The 27,962-nt window shown below is 39.8% G+C and overlaps 1 protein-coding gene across 16 annotated transcripts in view; it reads left to right on the top strand.

The window, feature by feature from the left end:
• SYNE1 (spectrin repeat containing nuclear envelope protein 1) overlaps positions 1-27,962 on the top strand; it is a 494,970-nt gene that overhangs the window by 439,334 nt on the left and 27,674 nt on the right. For all 16 annotated transcript variants that reach the window (XM_040238711.1, XM_040238710.1, XM_040238708.1 and 13 more), the window contains 7 exons: positions 4,253-4,415; positions 15,102-15,289; positions 16,192-16,342; positions 20,219-20,401; positions 20,661-20,798; positions 26,073-26,264; positions 27,184-27,517. In XM_040238711.1, coding sequence (XP_040094645.1) covers positions 4,253-4,415; positions 15,102-15,289; positions 16,192-16,342; positions 20,219-20,401; positions 20,661-20,798; positions 26,073-26,264; positions 27,184-27,517 — 1,349 coding nt within the window. The remainder of the gene's footprint in view (positions 1-4,252; positions 4,416-15,101; positions 15,290-16,191; positions 16,343-20,218; positions 20,402-20,660; positions 20,799-26,072; positions 26,265-27,183; positions 27,518-27,962) is intronic.

Below are 27,962 nucleotides of genomic sequence, written 5' to 3'. Positions count from 1 at the left end.
AGTTTCTTCCGAAAGGTGGCTCCTGACCAGAGAAGCATATCAGATTTTTCTGGAGAGTCATGGGAGCGAGGAGGTGGGGAAAGAGTTAGCTTTGGCCTGTGTGGCAGGAAAACACCCCTAAGCGACCAATTCTAGCTTGAGAATCCCTTCTTTACCATCTGGGAGTAACAGAATAGAGAGATTTGGTCATTCTGAGTGCAGGTTATCCATCTTTGAGAACATTCCATTGCAGATACCTACCTGAAACATATCACATCCCTAGAGTTGGTATTGCTGTTTCTTTTTTCTGCTCAGCATGCGGCATCTTAGCTTCCCAACCAGAGATGGAACTTGTGGCCCCTACAGTAGAATCAATAGAATCTTAAGCACTGTACTGCCAGAGAAATCCCTATCACATCTCTAGAGTTTTAAAAGACATACTGCTCTTGACATTTTTTTCCAAGCAGATACTTCTTTGGTCAAGCCAGATTGACACCTTGGAAATGGAAGTATTTTGCTTACGTGCCATTTATTTCTGTTATAAGCAGTGCCAGTAAGGTGAGCACATTTCCTGAACAAAAAAGTCTACAATATATTTTTTAAAAAGCTTATGGTCTAAAAGCAAAATTGAATTTCAAATGAGGGCTGCAGCAGAAATCATTGATCATGTGCTCACCTTCCCCATCCCCTTTCTTTTCAGAGCATTCCGTGTACATATATGCAGCCGTGCCAGCCCATCAACAGGGACTCAATAATGGTTTTTTTGCTGCTATTACTTGATATTAACAGAGTTGAAAAGTACTATCTGTGTCCCTCCCAAACTCCTGCTCACACTCTGCCCTCACTGGGAAATTCCTTTCAAAACTTATGTATCTATACATGCCCTTGTACCCTTGACCCTACCTCCTATGCATCCTCGCTCCATCATCTGTATTCACGTATCATTTCCCGCCTTTTTCTTGTCTTTGATTCTTATCTTATGAGTTCCTTTTTCTCTGCCTAAAAACATTCTAAAGTGATTCCAAGCCTTCAACTGCATTAAACAGAACGAAAAATCAAATTTTTTATTTTAGCCAGATAATTCTACCTGTTTTGTACCATATTTACTCAACTTCCCTGCCTGTTTTCTTAAAATAATCAGCAATCCTCTTTTATCATAAGCGTATTTCTGAAGCCAAATGCTGCCTGTGTGCTGTTTCCATGGTGCTTGCTAAACTACTCATTTGGGGTCAGCAGACCTCTTTAATGGCTCTTTTTAGGCCTCATCATGCTGTCCTGCTCTGCCTTTGACTAAGCAGACCTGTGGTTCCATAATTTAGCACACCTAAGGCTTGCTTCTTAAAAATGGACATTCTCTGGCCATATCCCCTGAGGTTCTGGCTCCATAGGACAGTGTTGGGGTCTAGGGAGCTGCACTTTCGTGAGGGAAACCAGGTGAACTCAAGTGAAGAGGACATTTATATCATATCCTGACCAACACTTTCTTTTAAATTTTTTTTCTTTTTTTTTTAATTTTAAGATAACTTTTAGTAACTCTAAAGTAATTTTGTAGCTAGTTTGTGTAACATAAATTTGGAAACATGCAGACATATACAATAACCTGCACACTAATAAATATTTATCATCTTTTAAGATCACTTTACTGTGGCACGGTAGGTTTCTAAACACCTGATAACCATGGCCTGATACTGCTTTTTGTTTTTTAATTAGTAAATTTACAATATTATGTTAGTTTCAAGTGTAAAGTGATTCACTTACACGTATATATGACACTACTTAAAAATTATTTCTAATTGAATGTACTTGATACACAGCATTGTAATTCTAAGGTGTACAATGTATTATTTTGATACATCGATAATATATAATGTGGTGGCCATTGTAGCAGTATTTATCACAGTATGAAATTATAGTATGCTCTTGTTATTTATATTCATTTTACTATGCATTCAATCCATGTGGCTTATTACTGCTCATGACAAGTTTGTACCCTTAAATACCATCAGTCTTATTCCCCACTCCACAAGTTCTTTCTTGAAACTTGTCCCGCCTTTAGTTTTTTGCTACACTTACCTGCTTCACCTCCTTCCTTTCTAATTACTTTTTCTTCACCTATGATTCCTCCTCCTTTAACCTTTTAAAGTTCATTCTTCTTAGTCCACCCCCTTTCAGAATGAAACACATCCTTCATTGGGCTTCAACTCTATGCCACAGGATGTAACTCAGCACAATACATTCTGTTGTCTTTTCTGGACCTAAGAATTGTTATTTCCAGACTCATCATATCCTAAACTTTGTGCCCCGTTAATCCCTAGAGCTTTCTCCTCATCATGTATCCTCTGAGGCAGCAGCATCCATCTAATCATTCAGTTGGAAAAGACATCATTTCTAGCTCCTTCTGTCTCACATCATGTCGATTTGTGAATTTAGCAATCCAGTCCTTGTCTCTAACCCCCACTGTTTGAATGTAGGCTTTTGACGTAAACCAGTTGAACTATTTTATTTACTTCCTCAATGGACTCTTCCAACAGCCTTGCCTCAAACTTCTGCAGTCAAAATCAGAATTGATCTTATCATTCCTCCACAAATAGATCTTGGGAAAAGTTCTTATTAATCTTTAAAACTACAGACAAATTCGTTATCATGTCACTCTGGGAGCCTTATAATCTTACTCCCATCTACCCATCAGTCGTGTATCTTAGCACATCTCATCTCTTTTCCGCTTCTCTTCCCCATTCTTTCTCCCCTACTCTCCTGGGTGCTGTGACGCTCTTCGCCTTCAGAATCTCAACTTTCCTTCTTTATGTTTTGGAAGCCAGAAGCATTCTGCTTGGCTTGTATCTGCCCCTCAAGATGCAGCTCACATATCATTTCTTCATTTTCTCTTTTTCATCAAAATCTAAGCTCCTCAAAGACAAGGATGAAACTTTAGTTGTCAGTGTTTACCTAGCACTATACATGTTTGTAGGAAGAATAAAGAAATGAACAAGTGGTGAATGAATGAATAATTACTGAACATGGCAAGACAGAACTGATCACTCCTTATTTATTAGCCAGAAACCTGGTTCGTTTCTTTAGTTTAGTTCTTACCATATTGTTATATTTCATTGTTTCCATGCCAGATTTCTGATCAGATTGTACATTTCATTAAGAAAATAATCAAATCATTTATTTTGTCTTTCTGGCACCTTCTAAAGTGTTCACACGTTATTGTTAGAGAAATGGCAGTCTTAAATGAGTTTTTACTCCTTCCTGGAAAGAATGGGAAAACAGCATTTTGTTATTGTTGTTGTTTTAGGCATGTGATGTAGTGAATACTGGGCTTCTCATGGCAAAGCCATAAAGAATCCTCTTGCCAATGCAGGAGATAAAAAGAGAATCAGGTTAAATCCTTGGGTTGGGAATATCCCCTGGAGTAGGAAGTGGCAACCCACTCCAGTATTCTTGCCTGGAAAATTCCATGGACAAAGGAGCCTGCTGGGCTACAGTCCAAGGGATCACAAAGAGTCGGACACAATTGAGCACGCATGCCATCACCACCACAGCGAATAGCGGACCAAATTAGGCTCTGCAGGTAGAAGATTGGATAGCAGTGGATCTGGCACCTGTCTTCTGCCACCTGACAATCCCATAGGCCTTTAATTGCCTTTGACATGATCTGGCATCATGAAAACTCAAATTGCCTAAGTGCATGCAATAACTCACTGACAGTGGGTCTTAAGTGTGGCTTCTTCTTTGAACTAAGTTTCTGCTGCAGTGTTGCTGAAGCACGTCACAGTGGAGAGTGGAGCTGAAGTGATCAGAACCATGGATATGTGATCTGTTGAGTGACAAATCATTGGAAATGTTAACTTTTTCTCCCAGTTATTCTTGGTAGAAGTATACATTATATTATTTGTGAAAGTACATAGTATAGATTATATTATTGATGAAGTCACAATTTCTGTGACAACCATGAGGTTCCTATAACTGTTATATCATTATAGTTGTGTTGAGGATAACCATGGCTGATATTCTTTTTAATGTTTCCCATGTACTGGCACATTCATTATTCACCTGATTTGAATCTCATAAATACTGTTACTTCTTCTCTATTTTATAGACAAGGAAACAGAGACACAGAAGGGCTATGCCACCGCCCACAGTCACACAGACAGTAGGTGGCTGAACCAGGATGGACTCTGGGTTTAGACCCAGCGCTGGCTTCTGCTCATGAGGAAAGCATGAATGAGGCCTCTCCCTGAAGTTGACATCTCTCCTTTTCTGCCCACAGGGTAAAGAAGCTGAAGGAGACTCTGGTTGCAGTACAACAGCTGGATAAGAACATGAGCAGTCTGAGGTCATGGTTAGCCCACATCGAGTCAGAGCTGGCCAAACCCATCGTCTACGATTCCTGTGACTCAGAAGAAATACAGAAAAAGCTTAACGAGCAGCAGGTAAAATGTAAAACAATAGAAGGAAAGAATTAATAGGTTCTTGAAAATTGGTCTTCCTGGGCAGAATAGAGACATGAGTGTGAGATGGAGAATTGGGATTGGAAATCTGGAGGAAGCTGGGAAGGATTGGTGAGAAAGGGGAGGCACTGGCTAGACAGGTGTTTGGGGCAAATACATTCCATCTCCTCACAGAGTTGACTCTTTTTAAAAAACAATATTTATTTACTTGTGCTGGGTCTTAGTTACAGCATGTGGAACCTTTCGTTTTAACATGTGGGATCTGGTTCCCTGACCAGGGATCGAAGCCAGGCCCCCCTGCACACAGAGTTTTAGTCTCTAGAAAACCAGGGAAGTCCTCACAAAGTTGACTCTTAAGTAGATCTGCCATCATAGAGTTAATGTCACAGGTCCTCCAAGAAGCCATCCTAAGATGGAAGCTTGGGTTGAGCTGCAGTGATATATCCGGAAGAGTGCTAACAGTTTTGTTTATTTATTTGTGAGTCACTAACCCGCAGCCATAGTCTTCAGAGCCCTTTTCTATGTTCTGCACACAGTGTTTTTGAGAGAGATCACAGTGCATACTTATTGAGTTTCTAGAGTCTAAATAATTTAATTTTGCAAGGAGGATTGCATGACCTACAGACCACAGACTATAAGGTCATCTTCACGGGTGTAGCAAACGCAGCACCATACACAACGCAACAAAGCAAAAGAGGGTGACCCTGAAAAATACATGCAGAACAGATTTTCACTTCCCACTGTCCTCGCTGATTCTTATACAGTATGGTAGACTCTAGCTGTCAGTAATCAATGCCATACCTCCCCCATAAGATGTATCGCTATTGCATGCTTTTAAATTATCTTTGAAAATTCTACCGACCTTGGTTATTTCCATTACATTAAGCCATTTTGTTCAAGTTCCTTCATTTTACAAAATGTATAAACAGACCTATTTCTTCAGTCTTATGAAATGTTTCATGTACTTTATTTATAAACTATTTAAACCAAAGAGAATGGATATTAAAATACAGTTTTTAGGAGTTGGCTTACTTTGATATTTAAATTAGCATTTCTTTTGTAAGAAATTGTTAGCAGGATATTTTTCACTTTTTGTGAGATTAAAACCCTCTGAAGGACTCTGATGAGTAACTCTGGGGGTTGTGGTTTGCCTCAAGTTTTTCCCACGTTTTCCTGGAGAACATGGTAATGATATGGACAAGTGATAAGAGTTAAAATGCTAATGGCCAGTTATGTGATTGAGCAAATGTGAGAAAACCAAAACAGTATCTAGTTAAAAATGATAAATTGATGATATGCATTTACAGTTCTACCTGTTACTAAAACCCCAATAAAATGATAGTAAAGGAGATAAAAGGTCAAAACCCTAAACAGCAAAAAAAAAAGATAATAGAGCTGACAGACATCCAAGAGAATTTGGAAGATGGATAGCAGGTAAACAGCGATGGTGCTAGCAGAATGGAGGAGGAAGACAGCTGCTTCCTGCTGCAGACAGAGTTCCCAGAAGTCTCACTCAGGAAGTGGAACTATCAAGTCTGCAGGGCTTTAAAGGGACGATTGCTCAAAGGTCAGAAAAAGGAGTGGTTCAGTGAGCAGATCCCGCCTAAGCCCAGCTAGTCAGGCAAACCAGAGGGACCTTTAATTTGATAATACAGGATGCCATCCGTGCTTGAACCACTCTATTAAAAATAGAGGGAATAAGTGGAAGACTCTGTACCAAATGGTCTGACTCCTACCACACTGCATCCGGTTGATCCTACAGCCAGGATTCGTGCAAGTTTCAAAATCCAATTCAGTTATGCTGTAAAAGCCCTCTCCCTCTCCAAAATAAAGTGGAAAGGAAGAAATGATCAAAGGAGTAATGCAGAAAAAAAATTCCCAAAATGAAAACTAAGCACTTCTAGAGCACAAACCCTACAAGCGCCCTGGAAAATTAACACAAAGCAAAGCTATTACGAAAGTTCAGAAGATGGTGGATAAAGAGATTTTAAAGTTTCCAAGATGAAAAAGTTTGATTTCTCCAAAACCATTCTGGCAGCTAATATACAATGGCAGAATGCCTTCTAAAAGTTAGAAGATTGTTTATGATTTAGAATATTATAGCTGCTACTTAATATATAAAATAGTTAACCTTCTCTGCACACATTCACAAGAATCTAATGAAGGATATTCTATGTATAGTGAAATGAGAGGAAAAATAATATTCAGGAGAGAAAGAAGGAAATCCCCAGGATGATGGTAAAGGAAAGTCCCAGATGACAGTGGTTCTATCATCTAGCAAGAACCTGTCCAGACAGGAGTAGGGAATCTGGGCGCCCTAAAAGGGACATCTCCAAGGAAGAAAACAGCTGAACTAGGGGGCCTGATGGACTTAACCATACTGGAAGGAGTTGTTTTGTTTTGTTTTGTTTTTTAATTATTTTGTATTGGGATATAGCTGATTAACAATGTGATAGTTTCAGGTGAACAGCAAAGAGACTCAGCAATACTTATACATGTATTCATTCTCCTCCAAACTCCTCTCCCATCCAAGCTGCCGCATAATATTGAGCAGAGCTTCCTGTCCTATCAGTAGGTCCTTGTTGGTTACCCATTTAAATATAGGAGTATGTACATGTCCATCCCAAATTCCCTACCTCCCATCTTCCGATCCTTCCCCCTGGCAACCAGGAATTCTTGGAAGGAGCTTTATTAGCACCATAAGAGAAAGAATGCAATACAAATTAGCAATACAAATTCTAAAGAGAAAAAGAGAGCAAGGGAGAGAGAGAGAGAAATGAAGAACTATTGATTTTAGAAAACAAAAAGTTGTGTAAGAAAAGAAATATAACCATAGCATATTTTGTAGCTCAAGTGTGAAAAATATTAAAGAACTGTAATCTTGTAAAGAAATGATTATTGCTTTAGCTATAAGAGGTGCTAAACCAATAATTGGAGCCTGGTGAGTCGTGTAGAAGTTTATTCCTTCCCTACTCTAGACTCAATGTCTAACGTTTAAAAATCAAGAAATACTAATATAAACATGTTACTTAGAAAAACAGAAATAAAAACCAGAAAACTGAGCTAAAAGATAAACAACTGTACACTAACAGTTAAAAGTAAAGACTTTCTGGATTCAAATATTGGCCTTACCACTTTTTTGTGTGACGTGGAACAAAGCAATGAACTCTTTTAATCCTCAACTTCCTTACATATAGGATGCTAAGAATCAGAGTACATGACTCACAGTGTTATTACCGGTTAGCAAGAAAAGCACTTAGCACAATGTCCAGCACAAAGTGGGTGCTTAGTAGGTTTTACTTTAATCATATCATATTTACTAGTTTCCTTTATGGAAAATATTTGACCATAGATTTTGTAAAAAAAAAAAAAATATGTATACATATATGCTATATATATATATCCATGCTTTAAAAAAACAGAAAAAGTAATCTGTCTCCAAAAGAATTCCGACAAATATTTAAATGAACATATTTTCTTCCCTTTCCCTATGTGGAGTTTCTATATGTCTGTCTTGCCAATGTACTTAATTCTTACAAATTTAATTGGGCAGAAATCGATAGAGACTTGAGGTGGCTTCAGAGGATGTTTTGTCAAATTTCTGTGTGTTATAAATGAAAAACAATGAATCCGGAGACACTGTGGGGTAATTGTAGACAGTTACCAATGGAAGTTAAAGCTGAGACTAAAATTGTGATCTGTGTTTGGTTTCTTATATAATTATAAAATCCCTCAAGCTTTATTTTTTAATGTTAATTTGAACAAAAGCTTTTGAGCAGAAGCATATGGAGACTTTTCTCCAATAGTTACTGTGGGAACCTGGCCAAGCGCCTGGAAGTAAATCTCACCAAACCGTGGAAGGCGCCCATGACTGGGTCGATCAGAGGTGTCAGCGCTGGGCCTCCAGCCATGTGTCAAGAGTCTGGGTTTCACATGCCGGTGCTGGTTTCCACTCTTTAATCTCTGTTCTGAGATAGACTCAAAAGCATACAGAGGAGTAATGTTACCAAGATGGTGGCCTAAGCCGTTCCTGACTCAAGTCCCCATCACAAGAAGACCAACAAGCATCCATCCAGAGACAGCACCACTGTGAGAACCCCAGAACCCAGGGGGAGGCTGCAGCACCCCCTGGACCACAGAGACTGGGAAGGCCCACGTTAGAAGATGACAGGAGTGGCTGTACTTTGCCCCCATCACCCTCCCCAGGCTGGCACAGCCCTGTACCAGGGGGACCCCCCAGGCCTGTGATTTTTCCAGTGGGAAAAGAGAAGCCCAGGTGGACGTCCAGCTCCCCCAGGATTGTGTGATGCTTCCCAGGAGGCCCAGTGGGGTCTCACTTCACAGGGAGGAAAACTGTAGGGCTCATCTGCAGGGGATCTGATAAGATGGGGAAGGCGTGAGGGCTTACAGCACCCACACTCAGGTCTTGGTGGAACTGCATTCCTGCTTGCAGCTGCACCCAAAGAGAGATCCTAGCCAGCTCCTCTGCTCATCAGCAGAGCCCAGCCACTTGGCAGCTTTACCCGAGTTGGGTCCCCAGACAACTGGCCTTGATCTTTCTCAGCCTGGGCAGGGAGGCAGATGCCCAGCCCTGCCCAACAGCTGAGCACTGTCTCCACCCAACCACACCAGGAAGCCTAGCCAGAGAACCCAGGCAGCCAGGGAGCCCATCCAAGATCCCTGCTTGGGCAGGAAGTCAAGTGAGTTGCCCTACCAACTGCTGGGCATAGCCTCTGGCCTTGCATAGCCAAGGAGCCTGAACAGTGACCCTGGACAGCCTCTGCCCAACCTACAATCCCTACTCAGTGGTGGAGTCCAGCTGAGGGCCTTGTCTGATTGCTCAACACAGCCTGAAACCTAGGCTATGGCCCCACCCAACAAAGGCTTTTTTGTCAAGAAAGCCTAGACAACAACCCAGCTTGACCGTGAAACACAGTGTCTAGACCCACTCACTGTGGGATTCAGCTGGAGGGCTCTCTTAACCGGAGAGTCTGGCCAGTAATCTTGCCCAACAGGGGAGCACAGCCAGGGGCCCACCTGATGGCAAAGCCTTGTTTATGGCCCTGCCCAGTTCCAAGGCTGCAGCTTTGCATGATCACAGAGCAAGCCTGAGGCCTCACCTGAACACACGGTCCAGCCAGCATCACCCTCCGGTCTGGGAGCACAGGCTGAGACCCCATCAAGAGTGATTGAAGAGACCAGCCTATAGCCCTGCCCAATCATGAGTCCCTCCAGTAGCACTGCTCTACCAGTAAACATGGCTTGTGACCTCATACAATCAGAGGTGGCTGGAGGGCCCAACCAGTGGCATAGCCTGCCCCACCCCAACCTCAGAGCATGGAACGTTTTCCAGGATAGATTACATGTTAGACCACAAAACAAGTCTCAATAAATTCAAGAAAGTGTGAATTACGTCAGGTGTCTTTCCAACCACAATATGAGATTAGACATCCATGGCTGGTTCAGGTTGATGTATGGCAAAAAGTACAATATTGTAAAGTAATTATCCTCCAATTAAAATTAATTAATTAAAAAATTAATAACAGGAAGAAAGCTAGAAAACTGGAAAATACATGGAAATTAAATAACACACTCTTAAACAACCAGTGGATCAAAGAAAAAATCAAAAAAATTAAAAATATCTGGAGATAAACAAAAAAAGAAACACAACATACCAAAACTTATGGGATATAGCAAAAGCAGTTCTAGGAGAAAAGTTTGTAGAGATAAACACCTATATTAAGAAATGAAGATCCCAAATAAACAACCTAACTCAACTCAAGGAACTAGAAAAAACACAAGCTAAGCCCAAAGTTGACAGAAAAGAGGAAATAATAAAGAGTAGATCAGAAATAATGAAATAAAGAATAAGAAAACAATACAAAAGATTTAACAAAACTGAATTGGTTCTCTGGCACTATAAACAAAATTGACAACAAATTTTAGCTATAGAGTGTCTGCTGGATCATGGAAAAAGCAAGAGAGTTCCAGAAAAACATCTATTTCTGCTTTATTGACTATGCCAAAGCCTTTGACTGTGTGGATCACAAGAAACTGTGGAAAATTCTGAAAGAGATGGAAATAGCAGACCACCTGACCTGCCTCTTGAGAAACTTGTATGCAAGTCAGGAAGCAAGAGTTAGAACTGGACATGGAACAACAGACTGGTTCCAAATAGGAAAAGGAGTACGTCAAGGCTGTATATTGTCACCCTGCTTATTTAACTTCTATGCAGAGTACATCATGAGAAACGCTGGACTGGAAGAAATACAAGCTGGAATCAAGATTGCCAGGAGAAATATCAATCACCTCAGATACGCAGATGACACCACCCTTATGGCAGAAAGTGAAGAGGAGCTAAAAAGCCTCTTGATGAAAGTGAAAGAGGAGAGTGAAAAAGTTGGCTTCAAGCTCAACATTCAGAAAACAAAGATCATGGCATCTGGTCCCATCACTTCATGGGAAGTAGATGGGGAAACAGTGGAAACAGTGGCAGACTTTATTTTTGGGGGCTCCAAAATCACTGCAGATGGTGATTGCAGCCATGAAATTAAAAGACGCTCACTCCTTGGAAGGAAAGTTATGACCAACCTAGATAGCATATTGAAAAGCAGAGACATTACTTTGCCAACAAAGGTCTGTCTAGTCAAGGCTATGGTTTTTCCAGTGGTCATGTATGGATGTGAGAGTTGGACTATGAAGAAAACTGAGCACTGAAGAATTGATGCTTTTGAACTGTGGTGCTGGAGAAGACTCTTGAGAGTCCCTTGGACTGCAAGGAGATCCAACCAGTCCATCCTAAAGGAGACCAGTCCTGGGTGTTCATTGGAAGGGCTGATGCTGAGGCTGAAACTCCAGTACTTTGGCCACCTCATGCGAAGAGTTGACTTATTGGAAAAGACCCTGATTCTGGGAGGGATTGGGGGCAGGAGGAGAAGGGGACAACAGAGGAGGAGATGGCTGGATGGCATCACTGACTCGATGCACATGAGTTTGGGTGAACTCTGGGAGTTGGTGATGGACAGGGAGGCCTGGCGTGCTGCAATTCATGGAGTTGCAAAGAGTCAGACATGACTGAGCAACTGAACTGAACTGAACCAAGAAAAAAAGATAGGGACCAAAATAAATTATTTAAAAAATTATAAATAAAAATGGGAACATTACAGGAAATATCAAGGATCATAAAAGACTACTATGAGCAGTTATAAGCCAACAAATTGGAGAATCTAGGAAAAATGGGCAATTCCTAGAAGCATACAATCTACCAAGAATGGATCTTGAAGAAATAGAAAATCTGAACAGAGCAATAATGAATAAGGAGGTGGAATCAACAATCAAAAACCTCCCAACAAAGAAATGTCCAAGACTGGATGGACATTTCTGTGACCTGGTATCACAAGTGAATTCTACCAAACATTTACAGCCAATTCATGTCACTCTTTCAAAAAAGTTGAAGGGAAAAGAATGCTCTCAAACTCATTTTATGAGTCCAGCATTACCCTGATACCAAAGCCAGATAAGCACACCATAGGAAAACTATCAACCAATATGCCTGATGAATATAGATGCAAAAACTCTCAATAAAATACTGACAAACCAAATTCAGCAGCACTTTGAAAGATTATACACCGTAATTAAGTTGGATTCATTCCTAGAGTGCAAAAATGTTTCAACATATGCAAATCAGTAAATACAATACATTGCATTACTAAAATGAAGTAAAAATCATATGATCATAACAATAGATGCAGGGAAACTGCTGACAAAATTCAAATGATAGCTCTCAACAAACTGGGTATAGAGAGAATGGACGTCAACATAATAAAGGGCATATGTGACATTGCTAAAGCTAACATCATACTCAGTGATGAAAGGCTGAAAATAAGACAAGGGTGCCCACTCTCACCAGTTCTATTCAACATAGCACTGGAAAGCCTTGTCAGAGAAACTGGGCAAGAAAAGAAATAAAAGACATCCAGATCAGAAAGGAGGGTGTAAAATTGTCTCTGTTTGCATGTGGCATGGTCTTACATATAGAAAAATCCTAAAGACTCCACCAGAAACCTTTTATAACTAATAAGTTCAGGAAAGTTGTAACATACAAATTCAACATACAGAAATCATTGTGTTTCCGAACACTTAACAGTGAAGTATCTGGAAAATAAAGATAAAAATTCCATTTACAATGACATCAAAAACAATGAAATGTTTGAGGAATAAATTCAACTAAGAAGGTGAAAGATATGTACTCTGACACTGTAAGACATTGATGAAAGACACTGAATAAGACACAAGCAAATGGAAAGATATCCCATGGATTGGAAGAATTAATATTGCTAAAATGTGCATACAAAGCTATCTGTAGATTAAATGCAATCCTTGTGAAGATTCCAATGGCACTTTTTACAGAAATAGAAAAAAAAAAATCCTGAAAGTCATATGGAACCAAAAAGATCCCTAATAACCAAAGCAGTCCTAAGGAAGAACAAACCTGGAGGCATCACACTTTAGGATTTCAAGTTAATACTACAAAAGCTTTTGTAATCAAAAAAGTATGGTACTGGCATTAAAAACAAACACATAGACCAATGGAACAGAATAGAGAGCCCAGAAATAAACCCACATGTGCAGTCAACTAATATTTGACTAATAAGGATACTCCATAATGGAGAAAAGATAGTTTCTTCAAAAAATTGTTTTGGGAAAATGATATTCACTTGCAAAAGAGTTAAACTGGACCTCTATCTTACATGACTTAGACAAATTAATTTGAAATGGATTAAAGACTTAAATTTAAGACTTGCAACCCAGAGGAAGACATAGGGAAAAGGCTCCTTAACATTGGTGTTAGCAATGACTTTTGGAAGTTCAACCAACAAAAGCAAAAATGAAACAGGTGAAACTAAATCAAACTCTGACGCTTCTGCACAGCAAAAGTCATGATCAACCAAATGCAAAGGCAACCTAGGAATGAAAGAAAATATTTTCCAGCCACGTATCTGATCAAGAGTTAGTATCTAAGATGCACAAGAAACTCATATATATACCTCAATAGCAAAAAAAAAAAAAAAAAAAAAATTTTATCCAATTTAAAAATGAGCAAAGGACCTGAACAAGCATTTTCTAAAAGAAGATAGTCAAATTGCCAACAGGTATATGTAAAGATGCTCAGCATCACTAATCATGGTAGAAATGCAAATAAAAAAATACAGTGAGATATCGCTTCACGCCTGTTGGATGGCTATTATCAAAAGACAAGAGATTAAAAAGTACTGGCAAGGATTTAGAGAAAATGAAACCCTTATGTACTGTTGGTAGGAATGTAAATTGGTGCAGCCACTATGGAAGAGAATATAGATGTTCCTCAAAAAAGTAAAACTGGATCTACCGTCTGTTCTAGCAGTTCTACTTTTGGGGTATGTATCTGAAGGCAATGAAATCACTGTGTTGAAAAGAAATCTCCCCTGCCATGTCAACTGTCGCATTGTTTACGGGTGAATATATGGAAGCAACTTAAGTAGCCATCAACAGATTAATGTTTATCTTTCTTGTTTAAGGCATTGAATTTGCCCAGAGTTCTACCATATCAAGTCTTCCATATTACCATATCAACTGCACAGAGTGTAATAAAATATACATCATTTTTCTCTTGAGCTTTTAACTCAATTTACTCAAAGCATTCCATTATTAAAAAGGAGGCCGACTAGTACAATGTTTTGTGTCCTATTCGTTCAGGCCTTCAATATATTTTCCTTTTCTCTTATATAGTTCTTGAATTTGCCCAACTTTTCTCTTGATAATTCCTCAACTTATTCGGGTAACTAGGATTTATATTGTTGCATTCTTCTTCCTGTTTTTCTCCTTAACACCAGATCCCAGTGTCTTCTTCACAAAATATAGCTTACTGTTGAATGCAATAACAGTGCCATTGATTAACTTTGGAGATTTCATAAACTAGACACAAGAAAATAAACTCTTTCAAATATTTCAGTTTCACTAAACTGTCCTTTCAAATCTCTTGCACAACCTCTTTCAGTTATATGAGATCTATCACATTAATTGCTGGTCCTAAAACATAAAATATTACAAGAATTGAACTTTATCATTCTATTTCATATCTTCCAGTTTCTGTCCCACATTTAAATTTGTTCATTGAAGAAGCTGCTGATAATAATGGTTGTCATACATGACAGAAAACCAAGGTCCCTTAAACCATGGTACCTTTTAATGATAGTGGAATTAACTGTTTAAAACAGTTTGCAGATCCTTGGAGATCAAAGTGAGCGCCAACTCTTAACAGGAGCACACATACTCCTTTGATTGATCTATGGATTGGAATGGAAGTGATATATCTGTGAAGTAAAAACTGGGGCAAGATTCATATTTCAATCACTAAAGAAGCTCATTGTGCCCTGCACAGTTGATGTAGTCTTACTTCTTCAGTTCATATTTTGGCATGGTTCACATAGGCCAAATATATCCAGACTCATTTTCTCATACTTTTGAGCTTGCGGTATTTCATAAAGGAAGTTGAAGAAGCTTTATGCATTCAAAGAAATGAAATACTTGTCAAGGTTTTGCCTAACCATTTCTGAGTCAGTGAATACAGCTGCAGTTTCTCCCATCGGTAAACAAGTGTTTGAATAAAGCACGTCTCCTTCCCTGCAGGAGCTTCAGAGAGACATCGAGAAGCACAGCACGGGCGTGGCCTCTGTGCTCAACCTGTGTGAGGTCCTTCTCCATGACTGTGATGCTTGCGCTACAGACGCCGAGTGCGATTCCATCCAGCAGGCCACACGAAACCTGGACCGCCGATGGAGAAACATCTGTGCCATGTCCATGGAAAGGAGGCTCAAGTAAGTGGGGATGTGTACACAGCTGAAACAGAGGAAGGACAAAAAAAATCAATAAATAAATTTATCCAGGGTATCTGCTGTTCACCATTTCCTTTTGGTTGCAATGTCCAAAGATAGCCTCAGTTTCCCAAACTTGTCATCTACGTTCAGTTGGAAACAGAAGTAGATATAAAGGTCACTTACAAATATAACATACCAAGTAACACCTGACCTAACAGTTTAAACATAATTAGAAAAATTAAAATATGCCTTTGCTGAACAAGTATTATGTTACATAATCTGTGGTGTGAAAAAAGTAACTTTCTTTCATTAAAAAGGAAATAATAAAACAAAAGGACTTCTCTTGGAGCCTTTTGAAATTCAGGGTGGTAAAAAATTAGTGATGTGTTAGAAAGTGACCACAATGACAAGGCACAGAATCTTCCTGCTCTCTGGGGACCTCCTGAAAGCTGAATATTTGTCTTGCCGTCATTGGTTGATTTTGATGAGGGTGACTTTGACGTTCAGTGAATTTTCAAACCTTAGTTTTAGTCCAGCGAACCTCGGGATGAGTGTGCACTGAGAGCAGAGTATTACACTTTTAAACTTCCTTGCACATACCCAGAACAGTTTATACCATGTGCTTATCAGACTCAGTTTGACTCATTCCAAACCCAGAGCTGCAGGATGTATGTTTAAACACACACACACATACACACATGCTCACACAGCTGTTTCATTTTAGCTCAAACAGTTGTTTCTTTTTCAGTCTGGGCAAATTTGGCTCAAGGCACAGTTAGTTATTGTTTGGCACAGCAGTTGCTTGTTTTGGGCACTCTTAATCCTGTTGCAGGCATCAAACAGGGCTCTGGAGTATAAACAGTCTCAAACTGTCAGATTCTGATCTTTCCTTTCTGTCTCAGAATTGAAGAGACATGGCGATTGTGGCAGAAGTTTCTGGATGACTTTTCTCATTTTGAAGACTGGCTCAAGATCTCAGAAAGGACAGCTGCCTTTCCCAGCTCTTCCGGGGTGCTCTATACAGTTGCCAAGGAGGAACTAAAGAAATTTGAGGTGATTTTCAATGCCAAATATTTCATCTTTATTTTGCTACGAGAGTAGCCAGCTGGTCTTTGGTGTCTCAAGACCCAAAGAAACTGTTTGCCCACATATTATTTGTTCATACAGCTAGGTGGTGATGACTTTCTGGTCATCTTTCTTATTACATCATGATAGGCAAAGAAGAAAAAGGAACTTTTTACTTTAAAATTATCAAGAATTACAAATAAAGTAGTAATGAAGATAAACTTTTAGAAAACAGGAATCATGATTCCCCAAAAATGATCTTGGCATTCTTTTAACTTCACAGTTCTTTATAAACAAGCTTCTAAGACTCAAATATGATGCCATTCCATACTATAACAACAATAATATGTGTGTGTGTGTGTTCAATATATTTTCTTGATTTTTTTTCACTTAACTGGAGTGTATGTGTATGTATACATATATATGTGTGTGTGTGTGTGTGTGTGTGTGTGTGTGTGTGTGTGTGTGTGTGAGTGCATGCTAAGTTGCTTTAGTCATGTCCAACTCTTTGCGACCCTATGGACTGTAGCCCACCAGTCTCCCCTTATCTTTTAATCATTGAAAAATAAAATTGACTCCAGAATTGATCAAATATTTTAAATCATAAACCAACTGTAATTATGAATGAGGAACAGTGCCACTGAGTCACTAAGATTTTTCAAATTTATAGAGAAAAATAACAGCAATATAATCATATTCATCTAGTTCCTTGCCTGTATGGGCAGTCTCAAATCTTCTCTATCACTGTGATAGGATGAAACCCCAGTTCTCAACTGCCTCTCATTTTCACCAAGGACTGGTCCCTAAAGTTGACCATTTTTTAATTTGAAGTTTCTTTTCCAGTCAATATCCATTGATTGGCAGTTGTATTCTCATATATATTAACTGTGAACAGTTCCAATGCATGTTATCTTACAAAAGTCATTTTTGGTTGCCAAGTCTGCCTCAAGCTCCCTGAGATATTTTAAAATAAGATTAAAAAATCCAACCAAATTCAGCTGGATTCATTTTTACCTTGTAATAGCAATTAACCAGGCTTTTTTTTTTTTTTTTTTTTGAGGCCTGTTATAGTAAATGTGAAGTTTGGTTTTTGTTCTTGTGGGGTTTAAAATCTAAGAGTCATAGATGGGTAGCTACACAAAGCTATACAAGTATTCAAATACTATGTGAAATAAATAAGAGTTATTCTGCTGTCTGAATATGGACCTATATATAACTATTCGACTAAATCCCGGTGGGGGGGGGGGGGATTCTTATCTAAAAGACTTTGCCTTAGTAAAATTCTAGTAAAAAGCCACAATAAACTGTGCAGTAGATTTCAGATTATCCTGGTGTGAACCAGTGCTAGTGGAAATATTCTTGTACTGCATCTTATTACTCACAGCTTCATAAAGGTTAAACCTTCTATAATCGGCTTCCACTACAAAGAAGATTATGTAAGATCTTGTATGATGCTATTTTAGACTCAAAACTTTATGACAAAGGTTAGCCATATAGTTAAGCTTATAATGCTATTTATATAACTAGCTATTCATATAAGCTGTATAAATATAGCATTATATATATATGCTATTTATATATATAAATGCTATTTATACAACTAGCTAGATATAATGATTGATTTTATTATTTATCTTTGTAGTTAATTTTCTTAAGAGAAAAATAAATTACAAAAATGAAACTTTGAGGGCGATTTTTGCCTGTTCAATTGCACAAACATTGGGGATAGCTTTAGGGGTGCTGGGGTCCCCATCTGTTATGCCCACCTTCACCTCAGTAAGAAAATATATTCTGTGACTTCCAGTAATTGCAAAAGCTGAACTTCCCTTACTGTTTCCTTTTCTGGGGAAATAATTTGAAGTTTTATAAAATAGATGGTTGGATTTACTCGGATGACGGCTCTTAAAATGACTCTCAGAAGGAAAGCCATCTCAGAGGCAGGAGTTTGGTAGCATGTATGAGTAGTGTGATGAGCCAAAAGAAGCAAAAGTTTGGGATTTCGATGAGTGCAGTTCAATTAGTCACAGAATTTTCTGTCCAATGCCAGAATAAAAGTCAGTCATAAATCACACACCTAAGTTTGAAGTGTAAAAGCTTCATTTTATTTTGGCCAAATGACTCTTATTGCTAGGGCTAGGCTATATTGCAGAGAAAAAGAAGTATTTTACCTGCAGAAACTGTAAGGGGTGCATGGGGTAACCTCCAAAGTAGATAGACACTACTCTGTAATACTCTGTAAGGTGTCACATCAGCTTTAAAATGTTTCATACAAACCAAATCATTCATGGGCACAGCAAAAAAACAATAGAGCGTGTTTGAAACTTTTTTCTTTGTAAGGTTACTTCTGTTTCACTAAGCTGTTGTTCTTAAAAATCAGTAATAGCTTGCATTTAGAAGACATTCTGCAAAAAGTAGTTTTTTTTTTGTTTAAGAGGACACCAGAATTGAGGCAATTTCTGGATTTCTTAGGAAATAACATATTTTATAAATAAAAGAAGCAGTTTTATGATATTTTTTCTCAGTATTGACGTCAGAAACTTGGAACATTTTAAACTCACGTTTCAGCATACATCCATATTTTTGTGGGCTTCCCTGGGGGCTCAGTAGTAAAGGACTCGCTTGCTAATGCAGGAACACAGGTTTAATCCCTGAGTTGGGAGGATCTGTGGGAGAAGGAAATGGCAACCCACTCCTATATTCGTGCCTGAGAAATCCCATGGACAGAGGAGCCTGGCAGACTATAGTCCATGAGGTCGCAGAAGTAGGACATGACTTAGTGACTAAGCAACAACATATTTTTGTAATCAGTTTGCTTTATGGGAAAGTTTTTTTTAGACTATTATTTTTAAAGCTATATTACATATGTATATCGTGTGTGTTACACATGTGAGTGAGTGTGTGATAGTTGCTCAGTCGTGTCCAACTCTCTGTAACCCCATGGACTGAAGCCCACCAGGCTCCTCTGTCCATGGAATTCTCTAGGCAAGAATACTGGAGTGGGCTGCTATTTGTATATGTATATATAGGTATGTGTGTACATTTTATATGCATGTATCATATGAATATGTGTATGTTCTACATGTATATGTATATATTCTATATGTGTATCATATATGGATTTGTATATATACAAATATTTATTACTGTCTGCCATTTTCTTTTGTATTTTTGTTTGATCAACTCCCTTTCTTAAGCCACAGGGGTAACATGAGTTTTCTTTAACAAGGGAAAGTTTACACTGGTTACAAAGTGTCTTTTCCTGTTTGAGGGGAATGAAAGGTTGTTGCTGAATCTCCCAAAGACCCCGGGATTCTTGGCCTCTGGAGGAGAAGAATTCAATCTGGGGCCAAAGACAAGGCTTGATTGCTCAGAGCTTTTGTGTAATAAAGTTTTATTGAAGTATAAAGGAGATAAAGAAAGCTTCTGACATAGACATCAGAAGGGGGTAGAAAGAGTACTCCCTTGCTTGTGTTAGCAATGGAGTTATATACTCTCCAATGAATCCAAAGAATGTCTGGAGGTTGTAAAGACCTCACCAGACATACTCCCACAATTTACATTTTAAGATAACAGGATTAGCCAGAAGGTTTAATCCAGAGACTGTCCTCAGGCAGGATACATTATTGTTTTATATATATATATGGAATGTAGAGGAAAAAAAGTTTGTCCTCTCTTCCTCCTTGAGAATTCCAGACCCCTCTCTCCTTGGGGACCCCTAGACTTCCTGTCAACCTACCCAGGAAATGACTCTCTCAGGAAGAGTAGACCTCCTGTTCTGTCTGACTTCATGACAGGACACCCAGACGCCCTTGCTGAGAGCACTCCTCAGATCTCCCCGGCTGATGTGCTTCTTTGTGGTCGCAGGCTTTCCAGCGACAGGTCCATGAGAGCCTGACCCAGCTGGAGCTGATCAACAAGCAGTACCGCCGCCTGGCCAGAGAGAACCGCACAGACGCGGCCGGCAGCCTCAAACAGATGGTTCACAAAGGCAACCAGAGATGGGACAACCTGCAGAAGCGCGTCACCTCCATCCTGCGCAGACTCAAGGTCCATGCTGCGCCTCCTCTGTAGCTTAGAGGCCAGGAGGACAGAGTGGGGCCATTTGAGTACAGTGTTAGGACATAATCTCAATGACTTTGTAAGACTGGGATGACCAGACGGATATCTAGCATATGATTTATTTGGTAAAACATTGTGGTGTTCTCGTTGCTCACTGAGGAAATGACTGCCCAGGAGGAGGCTGGAATTGGCGGTTCCATCTCAGCATGTGTCTGTGGCTTTTTCACTTGTGTTCTTTTCTCTCCAGCATTTCATTGGCCAGCGGGAGGAGTTTGAGACAGCACGGGACAGCATTCTGGTGTGGCTGACGGAGATGGATCTGCAGCTCACCAACATTGAGCACTTCTCTGAGTGTGATGTTCAAGCTAAAATAAAGCAGCTCAAGGTAATAGAATAACAGTGATTTTTTTTTCAAATTGGTATGCAAAGAGTCTGAAGAGGAAATGTTTTATAGATACTTTTGTGAAGAGCATACTAAAGAACTGTTCTTTTTTAAAATTTTTATTTATTTTTTAATTGAAAGATAATTGCTTTACAGAATTTTGTTGTTTTATGCTAAATATCAGCATGAATCAGCCATAGATATACATATGTCCCCTCCCTCTTGAACCTTCCTTCCAACTCCCTTCCCACCCCACCCCTCTAGGTTGCTACAGAGCCCCTGTTTCAGTTCCCTGAGTCATACTGCAAATTCCCATTGGCTATGTATTTTACATATGAGAATCCTTGCTTTTTAAAAATGTAGATCTTCCTGACTGAGAAGAAATTCAGAAAAAAGAAAAATATTAAAAATGAAATAAAGAGCATTATCAGGAGATACAACTCCCCTTAACACATGCACTTTAAGTATGAACTTGATTTGCAAGGTTGTCATTTTCGTTTTTGATGGTGGTTTTTTGATTGGTTTCAAGCACTTCCATATAGTTTGACTCCTATGATCCAGACCAGTTCAACTGTCTTATATTGGAACTTCATTCCACACAGACTGCTTTCCTAGGTGCCAAATTAATGTTTAAGTATATTTGTTATGTTTCATATATAATTCAAAACCAGCAGCTAAACATTTTACATCAGTTCAGTTCAGTCAGTCAGTCATGTCCAGCTCTTTGCAACCCCATGGACTGAAGCACGGCAGGCTTCCCTGTTCATCACCAATTCCCGGAGCTTGCTCAAACTCATGTCCATTGATTCTGTGATGCCATCCGACCATCTGATCCTCTGTTGTTCCCTTCTCCTGCCTTCAATCTTTCCCAGCATCTCATCCTCTGTGGTTCCCTTCTCCTGCCTTCAGTCTTTCCCAGCATCAGGGTCTTTTCAAGTGAGTCAGTTCTTCACAGCAAGTGGCCAAAGTATTGGAGTTTCAGTTTCAGCATCAGTCCTTCCAATGAATATTCAGGACTGATCCCCTTTAGGATTGACTGGTTGGATCTTCTTGCAGTTCAAGAGATGCTCAAGAGTCTTTGCCAACACCACAGTTCAAAAGCATCAATTCTTCAGTTCTTAGCTTTCTTTATACTCCAACTCTCACATCCATACATGACTACTGGAAAAACCATAGCTTTGACTAGACAGATCTTTGTTGGCAAAGTAATATCTCTGCTTTTTAATATGCTATCTAGGTTACTCATAACTTTTCTTCCAAGGATCAAGCATCTTTTAATTTCATGGCTGCATCACCATCTGCAGCAATTTTGGAACCCAAGAAAATAAAGTCTGTCACTGTTTCCATTATTTCCCCATCTATTTGCCATGAAGTGATAGAACCACCCTCTTCCAGCAACACAAGAGAAGACTCTACACATGGACATCACCAGATGGTCAACACCGAAATCAGACTGATTATATTCTTTGCAGCCAAAGATGGAGAAGCTCTATACAGTCAGCAAAAACAAGATCAGGAGCTGACTGTGGCTCAGATCATGAACTCCTTATTGCTATATTCAGACTGAAATTGAAGAAAGTAGGGAAAACCACTAGACCATTCAGGTATGACCTAAATCAAATCCCTTATGATTATACAGTGGAAGTGAGAAATAGATTTAAGGGACTAGATCTGATAGACAGAGTGCCTGAAGAACTATGGATGGAGGTTCATGACATTGCACAGGAGACAGGGGTCAAGACCATCCCCGTGGAAAAGAAATGTAAAAAAGCAAAATGGCTGTCTGAGGAGGCCTTACAAATAGCTGTGAAAAGAAGAGAAGCAAAAAAACAAAGGAGAAAAGGAAAGATATAAGCATCTGAATGCAGAGTTCCTAAGAATAGCAAGGAGAGATAAGAAAGCCTTTCTCAGCAATCAATGCAAAGAAATAGAGGCAAACAACAGAATGGGAAAGACTAGAGATCTCTTCAAGAAAAGTAGAGATACCAAAGGAACATTTCATGCAAAGATGGGCACAATAAAGGACAGAAATGGTATGGACCTAACAGAAGCAGAAGATATTAAGAAGAGGTGGGAAGAATACTAAGAAGAACTGTACAAAAAAATATTCATGACCCAGATAATCATGAGGGTGTGATCACTCACCTAGAGCCAGATATCCTGGAATGTGAAGTCAAGTGGGCCTTAGAAAGCATCACTATGAACAAAGCTAGTGGAGGTGATGGAATTCCAGTTGAGCTATTTCAAATCTTGAAAGATGATGCTGTGAAAGTGCTGTACTCAATATGCCAGCAAATTTGGAAAACTCAGCAGTGGCCACAGGATTGTTGAAAAGGTCAGTTTTCATTCCAATCCCAAAGAAAAGCAATGCCAAAGAATGCTCAAACTACCACACAGTTGTACTCATCTCACATGTTAGTAAAGTAATGCTCAAAATTCTCCAAGCCAGGCTTCAGCAATATGTGAACCATGAACTTCCAGATGTTCAAGCTGGTTTTAGAAAAAGCAGAGGAACCAGAGATCAAATTGCCAACATCCGCTGGATCATGGAAAAAGCAAGAGAGTTCCAAAAAACCATCTATTTCTGCTTTCTTGACTATACCAAAGCCTTTGACTGTGTGGATCACAAGAAACTGTGGAAAATTCTGAAAGTTATGGGAATACCAGACCACCTGACCTGCCTCTTGAGAAATCTGTATGCAGGTCAGGAAGCAACAGTTAGAACTGGACATGGAACAATAGACTGATTCCAAATAGGAAAAGGAATATGTCAAGGCTGTATATTGTCACCTTGCTTATTTAACTTCTATGCAGAGTACATCATGAGAAATGCTGGGCTGGAAGAAGCACAAGCTGGAATCAAGATTGCCAGGAGAAATATCAGTCACCTCAGATATGCAGATGAGACCACCCGTATGGCAGAAAGTGAAGAGGAACTAAAAAGCCTCTTGATGAAAGTGAAAGAGGAGAGTGAAAAAGTTGGCTTCAAGCTCAACATTCAGAAAACAAAGATCATGGCATCTGGTCCCATCACTTCATGGGAAATAGATGGGGAAACAGTGGAAACAGTGGCAGACTTTATTTTGGGGGGCTCCAAAATCACTGCAGATGGTGATTGCGGCCATGAAATTAAAAGACGCTCATTCCTTGGAAGGAAAGTTATGACCAACCTAGATAACATATTAAAAAGCAGAGACATTACTTTGCCAACAAAGGTCCGTCTAGTCAAGGCTATGGTTTTTCGAGTGGTCATGTATGGATGTGAGAGTTGGACTGTGAAGAAAGTTGAGCACCAAAGAATTGATGCTTTTGAACTGTGGTGTTGGAGAAGACTCTTGAGAGTCCCTTGGACTGCAAGGAGATCCAACAGTCCATCCTAAAGGAGATCAGTCCTGGGTGTTCATTGGAAGGACTGATGCTGAAGCTGAATCTCCAGTACTTTGGCCACCTCATGCAAAGAGTTGACTCATTGGAAAAGACCCTGATGCTGGGAGGGATTGAGGGCAGGAGGAGAAGGGGACGACAGAGGATGAGGTGGCTGGATTGCATCACCGACTCAATGGACATGAGTTTGGGTAAATTCTGGGAGTTGGTGATGGACAGGGAGGCCTGGCGTGCTGTGATTCATGGGGTCACAAAGAGTCGGACACCACTGAGCTACTGAATTGAACTGATTGATAGGACCAGATGCCGTGATCTTAGTTTTTTGAATGTTGAATTTTAAGCCAGCTTTTTCACTCTCCTCTTTCACTTTCACTAACCTGAAATATCAATAACACCTCAGATACACTGATGATACCACCCTTATGGCAGAAAGTGAAGAGGAACTAAGGAGCCTCTTGATGAAAGTGAGAAAACAGTGAAGCATTTTACATGGGGAGGGATATATATTAAATATGAGGATTCCCTAAAAGGAAGATTGTTTAACATCTTGACTAATATGCAATGAAGCTTATGAAATCTTCAACCCAAGATAAGATAGGATACGTAGACTTTTTTTATAAGAATTGTCATGTTGCCTTGGAGAAGAAAATGGCAACCCACTCCAGTATTCTTTCCTGGAAAATCCCATGGACAGACGGGCCTGGTGGGCTCCCGTGCAGGAGGTCACAATAGTCGGACAGGACTTAGCAACTAAACCACCACTCATGGTGCCTGTGACTTTAAAGCTGTCGTAATAAAACAAGGAAGTTACCTTTAATCCTGCTACTGCTAAGTCACTTCAGTTGTGTCCAACTCTGTGTGACCCCACAGACAGCAGCCCACCAGAGTCCCCCCGTCCCTGGTATTCTCCAGGCAAGAACACTGGAGTGGGTTGCCATTTCCTTCTCCAATGCATGAAAGTGAAAAGTGAAAGTGAAGTCGCTCAGTCGTGTCCGACCCTCAGCACTAGATTCTTTGCTAGATTCTCAGAATAAAAAAATCATAAAATAGTCCCGGTAGTCTCACCAGCTTCTCCATCCTTCCTCTTCACCTCAACTCTCCCAAGTTGTTTCACAGATAAATACCTATTTAAAAGCTTCAGCAGGAAATTTCTACGAAGTGGTAGTTGAATCTTTTCTTTCTGGACTCTGGCAGGGTCATAGCATTTATAACCGCCCTCTTTCTCCCTTGGCAGTCTATTTATTATTGGGCAATTTCAACTCTTCCAGAGTTCATTCTTGTGTTGAATTAAAATTTATCCCTTGAAACATGTTCCCTGAGGCTTAACTGTTTTGAATCATATAAAATAAGTCTATGGAATCCAGAATTACCTGTTTTTCAAATAATTACACTTTTTCCTACTTATGTCCTGAAATAGTCAAATCCTCTGAGAAGAATTTGTGATAATTGTGATTTGGGTGGTTTTTCTCACTCATGTTTGAAATTTTAGAAAACCTAAAATTTAAATATTGAGTAGCATTGTTTAAAATGCTAAATTAATTTCAGTGGCTCTCTACTGCTTGCCATTACTTTTCATCAGGGACAACCAGTGCTCTCAACTTTATGATGGGTTTGAATGTTTTTTCCTATGATTCTCTTACCCACACTGTCCATGGTGGTAAATTTTATTAAGCAAAGGCGCCTTTCTGGTCATGGAATTCTAACAATTCCATTTCTGCTTCCTGTCCTTATTTCAAAATTTTATGTCTGTCTTTAGAAAGTAATAGCCTCTTGGCTTGTCTTTGTCTATGGTAAACTTAATATCCCCTACATGGTTTTTCTTAATATATATCTTAGAGTTACCTCATGTTTGTGTGAGTAATGAAAAATTAACATCAGAGGTGTGTTCCCTAGGCCTTCCAGCAGGAAATCTCATTGAACCACAATAAGATTGAGCAGATAATCGCCCAAGGAGAACAGCTGATAGAAAAGAGTGAGCCCTTGGATGCGGCCGTCATTGAGGAAGAGCTGGACGAGCTCCGACGTTACTGTCAAGAGGTCTTTGGGCGCGTGGAAAGATACCATAAGAAACTGATGCGCCTGCCCGTACGTGACACTGTTTTTTCGTGGTCATGAAATCTGAAGAGAATTAATAATGTGAGATCAAGTAGCATCGTTTAGTGGGTGCTGAACTCTAGAGCCAGAGTGCTTGGCTTCATATGGCTTGCCTTAGTTTCCTTAATGTAAACCTGGCTTAGTAACTGTACCTACCTTATAGAAAAGATTGCTTTGGGCATGGAATGAGTTTATATGTATATACATATATATATACATATGTATGTATATACATACACATACATGCATATAAAGAGCTTAGAAGAGTACTTGGCACACATCTTCCTTGGAAGATCAAGAAGCTTCTAGAGGAAACAAGAGGGTAAAGGTGAGCAGTGTTAAACAGTGGCTGAATTGATGTGGTTATTTAGCTGAATTTATTTTTCTTTTCCTTTTCCCTAATTGCTACCATAATCATAGCTCATTGTCAAGATATTATTATTAGAATATTTGTCATCTTCTGTGATAAAGTATATTTTCTGTCTGGAATATAAGGTGTAAAAGGACCAGGGTTTTATGTAAAACACTAGGGTTTTATCAGTGATTCCCTTTGGCTCCTGATCTGTGCCATTCAGTACTTACTGTGTTGTAGGTTAGGTACTAAGTTATCTTTATTTACAGTATCCTATTTAATCTTCTGTCAAGTTTTTGATGTAAGTCTTAATATTATCTCCATTTTACCACCAATAAAACTGAGAATTTACTAGATTCACATATAAGGCATTTTGAAAAGTGCTCAGAAGATACTTATTTATTATTCGATGATAGGAAGTTTAAAATTAACCCTACCAAGACAGGGATGTGGTCCAGCCTGGCTTGGGTGCTGAGCGTTGATGAGAGGCAGAGCACAGAGAAGGGAGGGGACCCGTTGACCGCTGCGGTAACAAGGCTCTCTTGGCTTCGTTTCTAGCTCCCAGATGATGAGCACGACCTCTCTGACCGGGAGCTGGAACTGGATGAGGCTGGAGCTCTGTCGGACCTCCACTGGCGGGACACCTCCACGGACGGCATGCTCTCCCCACAGCCTTCCTCCAACCCCTCCCTCTCACTCGCCCAGCCCCTCCGGAGCGAGAGGTCTGGACGAGACACCCCTGCCAGTGTGGACTCCATCCCCCTGGAATGGGACCATGACTATGACCTCAGCCGTGACCTGGAGTCCGCCGTGTCCAGAACTCTGCCATCTGAGGATGAAGAGGGTCCAGAAGATAAAGATTTCTACCTCAGGGGAGCTGTTGGCTTATCAGGTAGGAAAGAGCTCCTCCTATGTGTATGCTACCTTGAAAGAAAATATGAAGGAATGGATACTGTCCTGAAAACCCATAGGCTAAGCAGAATCATCTTCCTTCTCCCATCAGGGGAACTTGTACTCAGTAGCATAATTGGATATTAACATGATTCACAAATGCAAAATTGATATGACCACTGATTTATCACACATATGCTTACAGTCTTACTATATGACTGGCACTTTATAAGTACTGGAAATACACAGTTCCTTTTCTTTTCAAAGAGCTTACATTCTAGGGTGGGAGTGTGGTAATGTGGAGATGGTTTAGTCGCTAAGTCATGTCCAACTCTTTTTGATCCCATGGACTGGAGCCCACCAGACTCCTGTGTCCGTGGGATTCTCCAGGCAAGAATACTGGAGTGAGTTGCCATTTCCTACTCCAAGGGATCTTCCCAATCCAG

Source organism: Oryx dammah, unplaced genomic scaffold (genome assembly GCF_014754425.2).
Source record: "Oryx dammah isolate SB20612 unplaced genomic scaffold, SCBI_Odam_1.1 HiC_scaffold_4, whole genome shotgun sequence".
Taxonomy (NCBI): Eukaryota; Metazoa; Chordata; class Mammalia; order Artiodactyla; family Bovidae; genus Oryx; species Oryx dammah.
The sequence above is the reverse complement of the archived record's forward strand: the minus strand, read 5'-3'. Positions and strand labels throughout refer to the sequence as shown.